General features: G+C 32.8%; 1 protein-coding gene across 3 annotated transcripts in view; it reads right to left on the reverse strand.

Annotated features, from left to right (window-relative positions):
• LOC123714117 (protein scarlet-like) overlaps positions 1-19,550 on the reverse strand; it is a 50,699-nt gene that overhangs the window by 2,718 nt on the left and 28,431 nt on the right. For 2 of the 3 annotated variants that reach the window (XM_045668260.1, XM_045668257.1), the window contains exons 7-12: positions 10,554-10,764; positions 9,899-9,927; positions 9,365-9,470; positions 7,724-7,954; positions 3,840-3,975; positions 1,017-1,508 (exon numbers count right to left, since the gene is read on the reverse strand). In XM_045668260.1, the coding sequence (XP_045524216.1) occupies positions 1,120-1,508; positions 3,840-3,975; positions 7,724-7,954; positions 9,365-9,470; positions 9,899-9,927; positions 10,554-10,764 (1,102 nt within the window). In that variant the 3' untranslated portion in view covers positions 1,017-1,119. Of the gene's footprint in view, positions 1-1,016; positions 1,509-3,839; positions 3,976-7,723; positions 7,955-9,364; positions 9,471-9,898; positions 9,928-10,553; positions 10,765-19,550 lie in introns of those variants that run through there. The other variant, XM_045668258.1, reaches the window with a different exon arrangement.

A 19,550-nucleotide genomic window follows, 5' to 3' on the forward strand; every position in this document is an offset into this window, starting at 1 on the left:
TATATAATATTATATCGAATTCAATTAATTTTTCTTTTGAATTTCATCTTATGACAACCTAGCAAGTTAGTAAATGCAGGTAGGATGAATAATGTATTTTACAATAAACTCCTAAGCATATTTAAATTAAACACCTAATATTATTTGTTTAACTATTAATTGTTAAGATACGGACATGAACTCAATTTCGTAACTTATTTTAGATCTATTAATCTGTTCCACGAAAGACAAAACAGTGATGCCCATCGATTGTGATTGGTCGAAGCGGATTGTATCGCGTTTCCGTGATTGGTCTAGAAATTGTTGACCAATCGTATTCAATCGATATGCACCATCGCTTTTCGTTATACTTTCCCTTAGTACATTTGGTAGGTATCTAAACTGATGCTCTTATGACGTCATATGATATATATGATATGATAAATATGATATGATAAATATGATATTATATTACATAGAACACCTAATAATTTTAAACAGGTCTAATAGATAATCTCCAAATTAATTTAAAGAACTGACGTTCCGACAATAATAAATGGCTCGGAATGTACTGGTATTTGGAAGGGCCGAGTTTGGACCGGTTTGTGTAATTTTGGGAATAGATTTCGCTCTTATGTAAGCTTCTGTGGGATTTGGATTTTGTTTGTCTTTTCGGAGACCTTGGTCCTGGAGATTTGTTCGTAGTTCAAAATTAACTGAAAGTTATGTTTCTATTTATTTGATAGGTTTACGTTCACTGTATTTATGTTCCTCATATTATATTATAATGTCAAACATCTTAGAAGTTGAAGCAAAAATTTAATTCAACTACATCTTAAACTCACACTTATTAAAACTTAATTAGTGTGAGTTTAAGATGTAGTTGAGTCATACTTTACTTAAAAAAAACACTTTTATTTAACCTTATTTAAATTAGTTTAAAATTATTCGCAATTATTTATTATGAAAGTGTTTTTAAATCTACGCTACCACTCTGCGTAAAAGCTAACACACGTGGGATAGAATCAAACAACGACACGAAAAAATACTTTATTAGTAAATAATATAACTGTATAAAATCTAAATTTTTATTCCTTAATTTAATGCTGGCCATTAATCGTACTAAGTGTTAAGGATAATCTAATAAACGGGCGTGCCTCGGCTTCTCTTGACGACCATAATAAATGCTATCGTATGAGCAATACAGTACATAGCTGCCAAGCACGTGCAATTCCTCCAAAAATGCGATTCGGAGTAGCCAAATCTACTCAACACATCCGGGCCCGTCTTGATGCAGGGAACGCCTTTCACACTAACACAGTTGATCGTTTCTATAGAATCCCATTGTATGATTGAAATCGACTCGACGCCGTAGTAAAATCCAGACACGTACTTCAGCCAGGAGAAATAGGGCGAGGCACTGGCTAAATTCATATAGAGACCAGAGAACATTGTCCCAATTAAATCGAACGGGACGCACACAAGCGCAGCTGTTTCCATTTTATTGAATACGGAGGATAGAAAGGAACCTGTGGATTATGAATGTGTTAGTCTCGCGTGCAACTACTGGGCTGACGTGCGGAAATCGTGACATTGTCTATTAGCAATTATAATGTGAACGTTTTTAACTCTAGCATGAAAGTGAATGATACATGGTAAATCAATGTGTTTACTTTCTAATTACTCAGTGTCATTAATAGAAAACTAAAGCTCGTACAATCCTTACAAAAAATATTTACGAAGAACGAAATACCGCGTCTTGATTACCTCCAAATGCTAAAAGGTATTTCTTGCACAACCTGTGTGATTGCTTGGCTAAAACATATGATGTATCGATGTCATAAATATGGTTAGTTTTTGATTTTATTTATGGTATCAATTCATTTTAAGTCTGCAGTGTGCTACTTCTGGCATTACGGTTATATTCCCACATTTTGGATCCAGTATCACGTATTTATTATTTTAATAAAATAAAAATGTAATGATTAAGGTTCACTGTATAGATAACCAGAATCCTAAAACATGCATTCCAATCCTCCTCAAGTCAGTAGTAGTTGTAGTCACCGTTGCACCGTTAATGAACCAATCAACTGTTATTTTTAATTAGATAATTTTTATTCGACTAACTTGTATGGTTAAATGAGTAATAAATGTTTACTAACCCATTATTGCTTTGTAGATAACTTTAAATTAACACAATTCTTATTATATAATAACTGTTTGTACTGAAAGAAAAGTATTTCATAATTGACTATTGTTCTATTTAATTTACGATAACTAATAAAAAATACAATGAAAACTTATAACGGAATAAGACATAAGCCTATAGAGGTAACATTTGATCTCAACTTGTACAATTAAAGTCGAAGAATTTTTCATCCTAGTGTAAGTGTCCATGGACCACATTAAGGCATTGTTTTTACTACTTACTTTTTACACATCTTCCGTATTAAGTCACCTAATCAGTATAAGAACACAACTATTTCTTTTCATCATAGCTGAACATAATGACAGAAAGAGACGAATGAGCAGCTAAGTAATAAGTGCAATAGAACTGATTTAGTTTTAATAAATAAGAGAATATAAATCGTTAAATAATTTAAAGGGCGCCAACGACCAAACCAACCATTATACAGTTACGATAGGGTTGTACTTTACCTTTAACTTTATGGTCGTATATAAAGTACTTAATCATACTAGTTACAAAGGCTTTTATGCTAATGATAATAATATACGCATACGTTACTTACGTTATTTTATAATAATAATAAAATAGCAATAGCCAAAAAATAAATATTTTTATATGTATTTCTTTAAATCTTATCCACCTGCAATCAGCCTCTGGGCTTTTATCGGATTTTATAACAATAATGAGGCAATTCCAAATCCAATAATTTTTTCCTCCTTTTAGTTTTATGGCTTTCGCTAAACTCTTTGTTAAATCATTTTTTATAATTGTAGGATCACATTCATTGGTTTGTAACACAAAATTTAAATATGCCTGAATAACAGTCGAACAGTTCGTTCTTGTAACGAAGTTTAGGGCTACGCTATATGTTTCCGTTTTTAAATTTCTACATCTAGAAAACTTATTTTATCACTTATAACAGTTTTCATAGAGATTGCTACGATTTTGTGTTAAATTAGTTAGTGATTCCAGATTTCTGCTACACTACTTATGACAAACATCTTTTTGGTTTCTTACAGCTATCATCTAACTACAGACCAAAAATCATAATTGTTTTTTTTTATGTTAAGGTATTACTATGGGACGAAATGGTCGTGAGTCCTCATATTATTCCACTAAAGCATAAAAAGAACAGTGTAAACTCTATATAAGGATACTGAAGGGACTGTGCATTGTAGGGTGTTATAGAGAATTTTCGTTAAATGGAGAAAAGAAAAACGTATATATAATCCATGACTCCTACTTATTAGTCATGGTCAACAACAGTCTACACGTGTAAGCAATTCCAATTTGTAAACAAAAGAACAAAAATATTAGAAAGTTCGTATGCATGATGCCGACAGTCGAGTTTATTGCGGGCTAGGATAATAAAGCGACTGAAGAACGTACACAGCTGCGCAGTTTTTACTAATTTTAGCAACTTAAAAACATCACATGACTTAAGGACATGACATGGAGTTTACACTGTACATTGTTAAATTATTTCGTGTTACATATACACTAATATCCGAAACTACGTCCTTCCTTTGAATCGACTAACGTATTTTATAGCTACGTAGAGGGTAAGGGCAAGTCTTCCTATATGTATAATCGTTGCACTACACGGGCTGCGTAAAATATTATATATACAGTGCCTAGTGTATGAAGAAAAAAAAAATAAGGGTTATGTTACCATAAGCGTTTGCGTAGTTCGCGCAGAGGATGCAAACAAAACAGAAGCCGATCCAGTTCGTAAAACCACCTTGAAGGCCAGCGACGAGAAATACCAACGTCACGAAACATATGGGCTCTATGACTGCGCGTGGTATCTGAAAGACATAGCTTGTGAATAACCAATTGCAAATATATGCTTTAACCTTACTAGTTAAGTCAGATAAACGTATCGAACTAACGTATCTGAACAAAACCGTTTAAATCATCTAAAAATAAATATTTTAAAACCGTGGGCCTCATTTTATCCGTTTTTATACATCTTTTATACCCGTATAATAAATAGATTGTAAATTTTGACGCATTTTAAATCAGATCTATTAACAACATTATCGAAGTAAGCAACGGGTGTGTAGATTTTAGAGGATGGTGATTAGTCGCAGGACTACTGCTGTATTGACTTCTATATTATCTGCTATAATATCATCACCTAAGAATGTTTGAAGACATATAAACGAACCTGCATTATTTAGGAACCAATTATTATTCACATTACTAGACGTTTCGAGTTTCACTCGTGATATCCCTTCAATTTTGTTATACAAAAAAGCGGTATGTCATAGATATTAATGTGAGTAGATATAAATGTACAATCCATATATCAAACATCTTATCCTACCACAGGTTTTTCACCTGTTGCAATCCAAACCCATGTAGCCCCACCGTATTATTATAAAGACAAATATTTAAGATTCCATAGAACACACATTTTTACCACTGTTTTAGTATTTTGTATATTGTATGTTTTGGTTACTTTCAAAAACCGCTTTACAAGCTGAGCCATGTACATGTTATTACCACCAATATCTTATAAGCATCATACACAATGATCAGTGCTTGCCTAGTGGCTTCAGCGTGCGACTTCCATCCCTGAGGTTGCTGGTTCAATCCGCGGCTGTGCACCAATGGACTTTCTTTCTATTTGCGCATTTAACGCATTTCGCTCGAACGGTGAAGGAATACATCGTGAGGAACCCGGATTACCTTAGACCCAAAAAGTCGACGGCGTGCGTCAGGCACAGGTGGCTGATCATCTACTTGTCTATTAGATTAACAAGTGATTATGAAACAGATACAGAAATCTGAGGCCCAGACCTAAGAAGGTTGTAACGCCATTGATTTATTTATTTTAATATCTTATAAGCATTGTAACACATTTAACACCTAAATTCTAAAATCTCGTTTGAATTGATTTTTAACACACCTTTACCTCAGGCTTTTATGGTCGTTTAAAAATATTACCATGGAAAAAGATTATAAAAGAAGTTCCGCATTTTTTCTAATGATTTCACAATCTTATACAACATTCTGTTTTAATTATGTTGATTTATTCAATTCAACCTACGTATAAAATTACTATGCCCACCGACTATAACGGCTGTAGTTTGCTTCTATTTATATGCTACTAAAAACGACGATAAAGGCAATTAAATATCATTTACAAGTTATATTTATAACGTAGAACTACATTTCGTTTTAAAGATTGTTCTAGGGACTGAACATCTCTGATTTCTATGTAATAAGAATGACACGACATCATCTCAAATAAAATAAATTGCAGGTCACTTTTCATACAACGACCACTATTTAAGCCTTGACTTGTTTAGGCTATGGCGGTATATACTTAGTAACCTGAATTATAAGCACACCTCACATACACACCATCACGTACATACCCTCGCTTTCACACCATCGCACAACACAGACGAATTATTATTTTTTATTAGAAGGTATTACGTATATAATAATTTTCATAGATTTTTTTCTTGCATTCCATCCATTTTTAATTAACATTTGTTTTTATCTACCATGGCAAGATCAGCTTTATCGTTTGCATACGTAAATCAAGAACATCCCTCATACATAATGTGTATCTCAATCAATTTATAAATATTCAACGATATAAAGGAATGAATGAACATGATACTCAACTAACGTAACCCAAGGTATTCAAATGAACTTAACAAGACTTTACATATTTAATTAAGCATAAAACTTATTGATCCAGTATTTATCACAAGATATTATTGATACAATGTTGCATTTATGACTGAATTAACTATATTAATTTATTACGCAAGTGATTGCATCAGACCTGTTACACTGTTAAATTAATATGAACGAAATTTGTATAGTCTATGGAGAATTCAAATAATTCTCCGCAAATCGGTCTGCAAATTGTCCTACAGAGAAGTTTCTGTAACGAATAGGTGATGGTGACAAATGATGTCGATTGTTTGTCATTAGTCAACTTCTTTAATCCAACTCCTGTTTCCACGCCTCCTAATACGTTATCTTTTACTTCCGTTTGTCCATTCTCAATCAAATGCACGGATCGACGGCAACGAGCCCACTGTCGTTTCCGGCGGATAGTTTGACGTTTCCGGTGGATACTTTTGTGTAAATTTAAGTGTCTTGTTAATGATCTCCCGCTGTGCCACATTATTCACTATGAATTTATCACCCTTTATGAATGAATTACTTATTTTTAAGTGTGTTAATAGATTTTAGTTTTTCTAAGGTAATTGGTTGTATGTAATGTGATTATCACATTTGGAAATATCCACCTCACTCAAAGGTGCGAAAAAATCTGACTGTTAAAAATTATTTGGAAAACTAAATTTGTTTCTACACCACTTAAATCTATAAACTTGCTACTTGTGTCAACACGTTTGCCCCGTCTCAACTCCCTCAGACATGCAAAAAAGCTGGGACGGCCGCAGAGCAGGCCGAAAATATTAAACAGCTAAAGTATCAAAGACTCTTGGACCATGTGGTTGACACAGGCGCTAATTAAAGATTTAAGTTTGGCGCCTGGTTTATAGGAACGGTGACCCCAGAGCCGGTGCTTTCCTCGCTCAATGAATAAGTATTGCAATGTATAGCGAGTAAATGCCAGCGTTAAAGGTACACTGTCACAGGGACTAAATTTCGTATTAGAATCCACAAGCTGTACCATTATTAAAGTTTGGTCCAGATCTATGTAAAATTGTAGAAATAAGATTTGGTACTTTTTTTTATAGAACAGGGGGAAAACGGGCAGGAGGCTTATCTGATGTTAAGTGATTTCGCCGCCCATGGACACTCTCGATGCCAGAAAGGTCGCGAGTGCGTTGCCGGCCTTTTAATTTTATTGATATGTTCTTTTCTTAAAGGACCCTACGTCGACTTGACTCGGAAATACTTCAGTGGGCAGCTGGTTTAACATAGTGGTGGTGTGGATAAACTGCCTTAAAAATGTTCAGTTGTGGAACGAGGGACGTCGAGGTGATACGGGTGGAACAACATAATTTTAACATTTCCAGAAGAGACACTTAGTTTCAGCGTACGACACTCATACCTATGGTCGTTGGTTCGATCCCCGTATGAGCACCAATTAACTTTCTGTCTATTTTTCTTTTTGCGAATTTAACAATCGTTCGTACACCGAAGACGGACTTAGACACTGAAGACTAATACTTGTCTATTAGAAAAACAAGTGATCACGAAACAGATACAGAAATCTGAGGCCCAGACTTTAATCCTGACTTTTATCATTCTAATACCCCTAGTTCACCACAGGTTTTCTCTAGATCTCATAGGCACTTGAAATCTTGATATTTTGTCGCATTTTAATTGTCTTAGTACAAATAAGATGTTATTTACAGAGGGCTTATCACCAACCTGCCGTTAAAGATAGCGATGAAACAAAAAAACTGAGCAACTGTAGTGATGTATGTGTTGGCATATACCTGCATATGTATTTGCTTCACGTATGAAGATTAAAATAGATACTAAATAATGACGTATGTTTATCGTCTCAATATTTTTCACAACATACTGCATATGCCCTTATCAGTTACTTACCCAAAATATCATCTTTGACAAATAATACGGTAGCGGAGAATATAATCCACTTGCTGTTTCCCGCAATAGTATAGGAACCTCCTGTGGAAAGGTGATGAAGACCGCATATATGAAGAGAAATATTGTCTCTGTTATCGTGAGGTAGAGGAGACCCTCGGCATTCTGAATGTCCCTCTGATCCAACTCCTCGAAGTGGCCCATGTATGGTATTGATATTATGAGGCCAACAAACTGTATAAAAAGTGTAAGTGTTTTATTATTAAAAAAAGGTTTATTTTATTATATTTTGCTCATATTGCGGATAAATAAAATCTATTTTATCCTTATAGTATTAATCATATCGGTCTTATTAAATCTAGGCTATCGATTCATTCAAACCCATCAGTGATGGATTCGAGAAGAAAAGCAGATACAGATACTTTAACAAAATTGTAATATAATCGTTTTAGGTTCGAGGTTTATGTTTACATGTTTAAAAAAATGTTTTAAATTAATTAGTTTTTCTCCTATAAATACAGATTATGAGTAAGGAAATCTTTCATAGCTCATAATCTGTGTAGCGGTTTTATCGAAACGTGATTATCAATTGATCGTTTTTTACTATGTACATGTTTCTGGTGGAAAAAATGTGACAAACAACCTCCTCAGTTGCCTTAAGTATCTGTTGTATATCCGGCGGAAACAGTAATTATTTCCTGTTAAAACGGACACTTGTCTTTTATGATACCATTGTAACCATGACATACATTATTACGGTGAAACTATAGAATGTACTCTGCCACATAGTGCGAGCTTGTTTAACTGAACGTCGTTCTTAATCTACATCTCGAATTGGACAAAAATATACATATTGCTTTTGTAAGAATAATTTTAGTCAGCCCTATTTAAGAAGTTAACAGACATTGGATACCAGACTGTAGTTTTTGCACATACTTGCAACATACCAGGCCAACCGAAATTAAAAACATTTGTAATACACCCATATTTTAGAATTAACTAAAACTATGAAAATATAAATCTTAATATTTATACAAATTATAAGTGTACTTGAATATTAATGAAGCATACTTTGTAATAACTTAACTGTCGATATAAATAGAACCGGTCATTATGTCCAGACAAGACTGTGTAATAATTGTCCAATGTAAAACCAGGCCCTTATAATGATAATTATAATAATGATACAATATTCATACGTATTGCAGTCCCGTAACAGAAACATTTTTGCGGCTGCTTAATTATTATGTATCTGAAGCAAGTTGCAGCTACTAATCGAAAACACTTTTATATTGCTGAGAACTAAACCCACGAATGCAACGCACATATTAATAATATGTTATGCACCTACAATAATATAATTTTAATTGTTATTACAGTTGATTTTTTTTTAATGGACACGTACATTTGACTCCGTATATTTGACTGAAAGATCTGCGGACCAAAATTGTAACTTCACAAGGCTATGAAAGAGATTCTATTGTTATTTATCATAAGCAAGGAAAGGTTTAAGAGTGCAATACTTATAAACAAAGAAGTTCTAAATATAATAAATTTGTTTTCTATAGTTCCTACAGTATCTGTTATAAGCTATACGTACTGTGATTTTAATAATATTCATATTAAATTGAAGTATTAACTTACCATTAGGAGACAAAATTCAGCTATCCATATAGATTTGTTGTGCTTTATAGATAATATATTTCTCCATAGTAGCCAATAAAACTGGACGAAGTAGTTCACTTTGACTCTGCAATAGACAAATAACTTTAGTTTTCTCCTTACTGTAATCTATACTGACAGTAAATGAGGAAAGGTTTTTGTCAAGTAATGTACACTACAATACAAAAATTGAACGTAATTAAATTAAAAAATTTAAAGGAGGGCGGCCTTATCGCTTTGGAGCGATCTCTTACAGGCAACCACTGTGAGAAAAAATGTATTTAATTAGATAAAGTAGGCAAGAAGTCCAAAAATACAGTTATTGAGACAAAACTAAACAGAAACATAAAACTAAACTAAAATAAGGAATCACGATACTTTAAGATCAGCAAAATGTTATTTATAAAATATACTTAATATTTCTCCTTAAAATGATTAAACCAGCAACATAAGAGTATCAAATAGAATACAGATAATAATAAATAATACGAATTTTTAATAAAAAAATCTACTTACAGAGTTAAGTATCTCTCGAAGTATAAATTCTGAAAGAAAGCAAATTAAAAATTACAACTTAAAATTTGAGGGCTGGGAATAAGTAGGTTTATTATTATTTTATGACTTCAACGTATTCTAAGCACTTAGCCTCACAGCATGGGGTCATCGTTATGTATTAAAATTATTTTAAAGATTGTGATACCCAAACGCCGTTATAAATAAGTGCTTAATTGTTATCCACCGTGGTAAGTTCAAATAATATCTATCAACGTGTTTCTCTCTCTATAGATTATATTTATAATTTTTTAAAGGCAAAACAACATAACAAAAAGCGTTACCACTTTAAAAAAATATTAATAGACTAACTTCAATTAATAAACTAGATCATTGCATCCTTTAACTAGGCACTGCCTATTTTATCACAGCTTAGAACTTGATAGAAAGAAACGAATAACAACTTAATGAAACTGATTTAACTTTTATGAAAATGTGGGCTGTTCACGCTATTTTAATCAGTCGTAGCATTATTAAATATATCCTATAGCTTTCTTGTGTATACCTAAAAGTCGTAATAGTTTTGTCTGAGTCCACTGTTTGCGTTCATCTCTTTTAAACGTAGCCTAAAAACAATTTTACAGAAAGAGACAAAAAAGTTGTTCTATGACTCACATACCTTCTCATCTACAGTGCCATTAAAATATTCTAACTCGTCCTTGACGTCTCCCACGCGGTTCTCAATAGCGACCGCTATATCAGAACGCTGGTACTCGTTGCAAATACGCCGGATTCGCTCCTGGCTCTCCAGCTCTTTGTCTGTCTGAACGCCTAATAGAGATACGTAATACTCCGCTGCATTGAATCCTACTGGACATTTGTAGTTGAGTCTGCAACAATATTAAAAATACTATTTACAACCTTCGAGATTTAAAAATTTCTTTATCTCGCTATTTAGTCTTAAATTGTTTCTATCATATCAAAACTATTGCATTTATATAAAAAAAAAACAAATACAACCTAAATTAAAAACTGCACTCATTAAATGTTCTAAAATTAACAAATGCTTAAATCCAATCAACCTTTGCAAAAACGAAGTTTAACATGTAAACCATTCATTATTCCTAAAGAAGTAACCTAACCTTATAGGTGATGTTATAAATAACCTAATGGAATGCAAGATAAAACGTCCGTGTGTGTGTATAACTCGTTAGCGAAAAATAAAAGTGTCTTTTAGGCGAGAGCCTGTTCTATTTATCTTCACCGCCAAATATATCAGTTCTACCTTCCTAATCATCACTGAATTTAACCTTTATTTGTTATTAATGAAATCATGACGTAAACATTTACATTACCAAACACTTTAACAAAAGTCTTTATTTACACAGAATAAATTTACATGATATATTTATAGAAGATTGTATAGTGTCTATCTCTACTATTCTTTAATGTATCCAACATTATTTTTCTTAGATTTGGTAGGGTAGAATGTATTGGAAACTAGACGGGAACTACAGTTGGCCTACTATGTACTGAAAGTCTTAGTGTGCAACCCAAGTGTACTCCAAGAACTAGGTTTCTTTGTACCTATGGGATATGTGTGACACGGCAAGAGCCAGAACCAGCCAGTTGCATAGATCCACGTTATCAAAGACATTGCGGCTAAATGTTGTCTCCAACACTATCGACATAGTTTGCGTAGTAAATTCACAGTAGCGATATTGTTTATATTATGATATTATATATTTTATTTTATTATTAATACTATTTCTGTAATAAATAAATATGCAATGTAAAAATTAATTTACTCACGATTTTTGTCAATTACGTGTATTAGTTACATCTAACGCCTAAACTAATGACTTGTGCGAATAATCAGCCCTTGAATTATATTCTAGTGGTGTCACATCCCATCCAAAAATCTAGATGGTTTTATCGTCCAAATAACTATATTAAACAAACGCATAATATCGTTTTGGCAATCACATAAGTACGTGGTTATGTACGTAAGCTGTGATTCAAAATAAATTACAAATAACTTTTGGCTATTTTGGTAAAAAAAAACTTAAAAAAATAAAGGCCAAAGTTTAATGAACACCTGCTGTGTTTAGCTAGTTCTTACGACTTTTAATTACAACAAATAACTCATTAGTATCGGACAATATTAAAATGATATTAAATATTATTTTGTAAGAATAAATTTACTGCTTTAGAGAAAATTAAAATTATCTGCGTTTTTTGCCTGTCGATTGTAACTATATAGTATTTAACATTTTAAAAACGATTCTAAATAACTTTCAGGTACGTCATAATCGAGAAACAGTAGATTGAGTTACTTGAAGTGTAATGATAATTACCAGATGATACGAATAATACAAGTATTGATGAGTTACTTTCCTAGTATCGGTTAATGCAAGTTACACGTGATAGTTGGTTAATGATAAGCGCGTCTTGAAAGCTGTAAAGGACAATTTAAGCTACTTACGATATTGTCAATGTCTAGTTGACAGTTAACAGTTGAAGAGTGCCTTAGTCTGGCTATACTCTCGGGTGTAACTACGATGATTTAGGAAATCGCCACGCTTATAAAACTAAAAAGCGTGAGTGAGCAAAATGTACAACCTTGGTCCTTGATAAAAATGCACTTTAAAAACAATTAATCATCGTTACTTGAAAACATCGACATTTTGTGACCGGATTCTATATGTATTAATTACCATTTCATAAAAGAATCAAGCAGATGTTAACAGGTAAATGCATGGCCACTTTATTTATCAATATAAAGGCAATTATTAGTAATCAAATCTTAAAGTATTTACATAATTGATTGTGACTAGCGTTGGTGTAGGTTTGGTTTTGTTCATGCGTGACGGCATAGATTTCGTAGACACCAGAAATTAATAGCTAACAGGCTAGAAAAAGAAAAAGGTAAGTCATTTCATGCGGACAATTTACGACTATACGATGGGGCCAAATGTTGATGGAAATATCGTAAAATTTTGAAAATAATTTTACGATTGTTTCATGAAATAATAAATGTTCTGATCCGACTACGGCAAATATACCGCCAATTATAACATTAAAAATATTTAATTTCTTCTGGCTTCTAAAATTGTAGAAAAAATTACTTTTAATAATTTCAATTCAGGTTCAATATACTTTCACTGGCTACTTTCACTTACTTGTCACCATACTTTTGTTAAGCCAGGATAGTTATAAATTTGGTATAACTTTAAGCGGTATTTTTACGTGAAATGTTTTGATAGGCATACAACAAGACACGAAGCCTTAAATAGCTTTAAATAAACTCTAAAAGTATAGTTTATAGAACATCAAAACACGCAAAACAGCATCGTGTTGCATTATAGAATGTAATAAAATTAAAATACCTTAACAGAAATAGAAATGTTAGTGTTATTTGCTATTAAACGCATATTTAATTGATAATATCTTTTATATATAGCCGATGTGTGCAAAATTCTGATAATATGAGGAATAAATGTGCTATTATTTAAAATTATTTTTAAACTTATACACATACACATATTTGTGTATCTGTTTCCATTCGGACACCAATGAATCTGATATTCACGGATGTTTTGATGTTACTTATAGTAAAATAGTATCATTGATTCAAACTCTTATCTATCATATATATTATATTCTAATCACTTAAAGACTCGAGTGCAATTTTAACATTGCCGTCTGAAATTATAATAACTTACTTAAAAACTTTCCATAAGCTTTAGAAATACATACATTCCCTACCCTCGAAAGTAGCAGGGGAATGTTCTCTGCTTATCAAAAACTGTGTGAGCAATACACACATCTGTAGTAGTTACTACTAGGCCGCGTTTCGGAGGTTCCTGGCTTTCCGTCGCACTCTACTGAGGAATAGAGTAAAGAGTGATACTTTTTTATTACTAAAGAAAATATGGAATATAAATACACAATGAATAAAAGGGAACTGAAAAAGCTTCTACAATATCATTTGGTATCGATTATATTAATAAATGATTTATGTTTGAAATTTAAATGATATGCTTATATATCAATAAAACAATCAGATAAGACTAACGATGACTCCCGTACGTCAAATACTTAAAGAATTTTGTGATTACTCAGAACATTATAATTCGATAGATTGAATTTTTTTTTTTAAATATTTCCATATCATTATAAAGTCAATATTTTTTATATGTTCTCATAAATACTAGACTCATTTAAATAAGAATCACTTAATGCCTCAACGTCTGGTTTATGTTTTTTGAAAGTTGGTTTAAAGTGCAAATATTGAAATCCGCATTCTGTTTTTGTAGCACGACTCGTCATCGTCAGGGGCAGAGCAAGTATCTCATTAGATTAAAAATGCTGTCTGGTTATCTCTATGTAGATACATACCAGATAGATATCTGGTTCCATGTGTGTAACAAAAATACTTCATTGTATAAGCTAATTGCGCACATAGAATAATTGGGGCACAGCCCTGATGGAAACGATCGACCTGAAGGTAGAGAATCGCACTTTCAAGTCAATAGTTTCTTTTGCATTGTATAGGATCTCTGTATACCTTGCATTATATAAACTTCTCAGCCGATTATAACTATTGTAACCGAGTCTTTGAAAGCTAAACCATTGTTGAAAAGAGTGTCCATGGAGTTTCTTGCCGGTTCTTCTCCATGAGACCCACTTTTTGGAACCGTGCAACTAGACGTTTCATAAGAGCCTGCAAAGGCCTATTTGAAATAAAAACTTTTGATTTTGATTTTGAATAGGCCAACACTGATCTCGATCATAATAATGAACGAAGGTAACACATAAAATATGTTTAATGCTACTAGACTTCGGTTAGCAAAAATATTTAATTATATTACTAGGTATCGTAGGCGGGTGAAGAATGCTCGGCCGAGGTGTGAACGCGTGTTGGCAATTGCACACGTTAGGAGACTACTGCTTGCTATCTATAACTGGTTATGTTTTTTTAAGGATTGGTTTTCTGTATGTAGACTCCGCCTTCATCTACGCCCGCGAAGAGTTCGCGAGTTTTGGCAAGATTTTACCAACCCAATTGTTATATTTCAGATAACTTATATAAATTAACACACTGAATATTTCTCGTACATGTTATGGTGTTGAGAGAAGAGTTGGCATAGTGGCTTCAGCGCGACTTCTAACCCTGTTCTAGGTTCGATTCTATGTGAGTATCATCGTGAGAACACCGACTTGCCTTAGACCCGAAAAGTCGACAGCGTGTGTCAGGCACAGGAGCCTGATCACCGACTTGCCTATTAGTTTAAATCATGTAACAGATACAGAAATCTGAGGCCCAGACTCATAATGATCTGATTTATTTTTAGCAAACTGTACCTGAATCAGATCTGTTCTTTAGTTTGTAATATCGCGCTAATACAAAGACTCGCGACCGGGCGACTTTATAATTTATAAGGATTTATGACATATTAATACAGTTTAACGTAAAATTATAACCAAAAACAACATAATACATGATGATAACGTGCTTTGACCCTATTTATTATAAAACATTAACATAACCATCTAGAAAATCGATTTAAATTTTAATAATTATATGAATGCGAGTTCAAGTTTAAGTCAGATGATTCGATAAACAGCGACAAAAATTACAGCTGAGATAATAACAAATGAAATTGAAAATCACGTCATTTAAGACTAAATAGTACTTTACTGTACCTATTAATCAATCAATCGTTTTGAGGACAGGCGAGTTGTCTAGTCTGTCTGCATCGATGTGAAAATGTAACTACGAAACTATGGTTAAAATAATAGCATAGTATCCAAGTATAGTGTTCACTTGCACACAGCACTGACTCGAAGGTTTACAGAATATACTACTTTCAACAGTAGCAATTGATCTCTAATCCAATCATTGACAGCAAAATTCGATTCTTTCTTCGTTTGTTTTTCCCAGACTAATATGACTTAATCGACCAATTATGCCTAACTACTACTAGAACTAACCTAACCTATATTATCATTATTAAATTAGAATCACTTAAAAAAAATAGTACCTTTTGTACGATTTTATAACGAATAAGAAACTAATACGAATACATTATACTAAGACTACTTTAATCATGTTATGCATAAAAAGTCATGTCTAGGTTCGTTCCTTAGTAACAGATACCGGCAAACTTCTTGAGCCTTAAACAAGGGAGTGGGGAAAGTTGGCGCATCGTACACCGCGCGGGACAAAAACGTCAACTTATTTACCAATCACGCGATTGACACGCCTGTCCCACCCCGTCCCAGTGATGCAATGATTTTCATGCAAGCGTTTATAAAGATATAAATGGCCCTAATTAAATATAACTCTTCAGAAAACAAGTTATTCCTTTCAAGGTCTTATAAGTCTCAAATAACCAAACAAAAGTTTATCGTACATTAACTTGCCAGCGTATGAATCACGGTTAAAGGACAATCCCATTTTGGCTGGTTTAGTAACTTATGACGTGGGTTATAGTATAGCTTTGAATTACTTTGAAATAGATGGCTGGTTCTGTATAAGTTTAATATAACTCCTGTTACATTAAAAAACCATGCGTACATATGTCAGAAGTGAAACTTCTTAGTAAATTAAGTATTACTAAGATTAAAGCCCCAATAGATGATCATGTACCAGTATATGATCACTCCATGTATTTGTATATTCACACTATTTTCACACTGTATATGTGCTAATGATAATATAAATAAATATAATCTGCGTTTACTGCACAAAGCGTTATGCGACAATTGCCATCTAAAGTTCTAATATGTAAACTACTACACGAATACATTAACCAATAGCGTATATGTCTCGATCTTCCTTTCACACTCTCTCTGAAACGGTCTCAATCGCTCTCTCCCTTTTCCTCGACAAAAACTCTGCACATCTCCGTTACGTTTCCGTAAAAATGTTACCCAAATGCGCCTAAAGAAGTTTCACTTCCAAAATGATTGAAAAATAATTTATTATGGTTTAATTCGAATTTCGCTAATATTAATGCATTTTTCTGTAATTAAACAAGAATTAAACTAAACTGTCTATTTGTTTGTCACGTGATTCGGCGTGAAAAGTAGAAATTCAGAAAAAAAGTGACACTAAGATGAATGTAATTCCTGATGTACAGATTTTGGGTGAATATTACATATAATTATCCTTGTGATACCTTCAGGAAAGGAATGTTTTATCTTTGTCTTTCTAGTGGATATTGAAATGTTCTATTCCAGTCAAGAATTTTAGGGCTATATTAACAAGTATACTTTATATAAACTAGAAATAATGTAATACGTAATGATTATAATACAGATGTAAATTATTGTCAAACGATACATATTAAAAAGAACTTAAAACTTGATTTGTTATTTAATTAATGTAACGATAATCAAAAATTCATCAGAACGAGCTAATTTGTAACGCGTTAAGATATTTTTGGTCTGAATATTTATATTATACATTTATTGTTAATTATAAGAATAAATAATTATTATATATTAGCTGGATAAATTTGTTTTCCCCGCATTTATCTACATATATTATTAAAACACGAAAAATTATTTTGAAACATCTAAGCTTAAATGCTATCAATTTTTATTACGTTTTAAATGTTCAAATTCTAGTTCTGAAAATATTGGCTGCAAAAGATTGGTGTATTATCAAAGTCAAAATCATTTATTCATATAGGTAACACAATGTACACTTATGAACGTCAATTAAAAAGAAATATACATTAAATGTTTCTAATTTTATATTTACTGCCAGTTCTCAAATCAAGGGCGTAGAACGGAAGAGAAGAACTGGCAACTCTCTGCCACTCTTATTAAGTTTTTTTTGTATTACATTACAACGTTTGTAAGGAGCTGCATCCATCACACCATTTTCCACATGACATCAGCAGGAAGCATTGTGAAATAGGAGCACGCACTTACAATCTCGTGGGAACAACACGCAAATACATAGTCAAAAATAACGAATATCACTGCATACATGAATTCAAGTACAACCAGTCACCAGTATGTCCCTGATCCTACTTCCAAAACTGAGACGTCGGGCAATAACTGTCACTGACAGTAGGAATGTGCACGCAATGCAACCCGTTATCGATACGATTAGCTACTTGCGCATCTGGGCACCTTGGCACATGTGACATAACCTTCGTTAGCACTCTGACTCCTGTTTGATTTGCCGGTACAAGTAAGGGTTCTTGCTTCTTCTATAAATATAAGCTTTTTCGTTATGACACTTATTACATTACTTACGATTCGTTACGCAATACGCACAATAGAGAACTGATTTACTAACGTGGTTTTGCAGAAATTAAATGGTTATATCAACGCTCAATCTCAATTTTAAGCACATCACTACACCTAACATAAGACATGAAAGTTCGAGCGAGACAGACAGATAGAATTGATTTATAACACGAAGACTAATTTCATAATGCGTCGACTAAAGTTGCTGTCGAGAAATGCCGAGTCCAAAGTTGCACTTGTATGCAAGTGCGATGCAGTTCTCTGGTGATATTGCAACCTTCGCTGTCGGTATCGCAAGCGCTCTTGCAAGTGTTCTACTTGACGGTTAAAAATAATATTATGAAAGAATGCTTTCAAGTTCCTTTCAACCTCAGCGCATCCCCAGTTAAACATATACTCCGCTATTAACAATATTACTATGAAATAAAGTTCTTTAGAGCGGAAGTTATTCGACCCTTGGCCAGTTTAGCCATCTTCACATAGATATACAGCCAAATCAAGATCACTATTAAATTCTCTCAGCCGTTAATCCTCTGTATGGGGTACAGAGAGTATAAATATCGTTAACTTCCTAACACCGCAAAAAATTATTAATCATAATACATAAATACTCAATATTTGACCTTTGTAAACCTACGGGTAATGAACAGTTTATTGTAAATAGATTCGGAAATAAAAGAAATATTGCATTTTTCGCCGACCATATATGAAAATACTTGATTTTTTATATAAACGTAAAATAAGTTTTATATAAATATAACATTAAATATTTGACAGCCTTGAAAAATCAATTTAATTATCCAACTCTTTTGGATAATCTAATAAAAATAAAGGTAAGATAAACCTACGCGCCGAAATCCGTATATTAAAAGGTGTAAAATGTCACTAGTAATGCTTTTCGTTGCCCAGATTATTTGTTTTAGATTTATTGTTCACGTCAACATTTTCATTGTTTTGTTAGGTACTAATTACAAACAAACTTGAAATATAAATAATTAACAGAAAAACTTATTCCATTTACAAAGACAAATGTAGTAAGGTAACAGCTTGTCTATTAAATATATATGTTGATATTCTATCCGAGTAAAAAAGTATGGTAAACAGGCGTTTGTTTGCATACGTACTTAATAGAAGATATCTGGATCATATCTGCTTAAAAATAACAATTGCTTTACAAGAGATTCAGCGAGGCGGTTTCATTCCTCAACAGTGAACAAGAAAGAAACAAGCGATGGCGCGTTCAATAGCATCTCTAGTCCAACACAGTGGTAGACTCGACATGAAATTATATGTCTATTATCTGTCATTATCTATTGTCAGTGCACAGGTCGTTCAGGCCACCAAATATTTGATGTAAATGATTGAAGTGAAACTTCTTTATTGTCATTGGAAAAAGTTACCGTCA

Source organism: Pieris brassicae, chromosome 9 (genome assembly GCF_905147105.1).
Source record: "Pieris brassicae chromosome 9, ilPieBrab1.1, whole genome shotgun sequence".
Classification (NCBI taxonomy): domain Eukaryota; kingdom Metazoa; phylum Arthropoda; class Insecta; order Lepidoptera; family Pieridae; genus Pieris; species Pieris brassicae.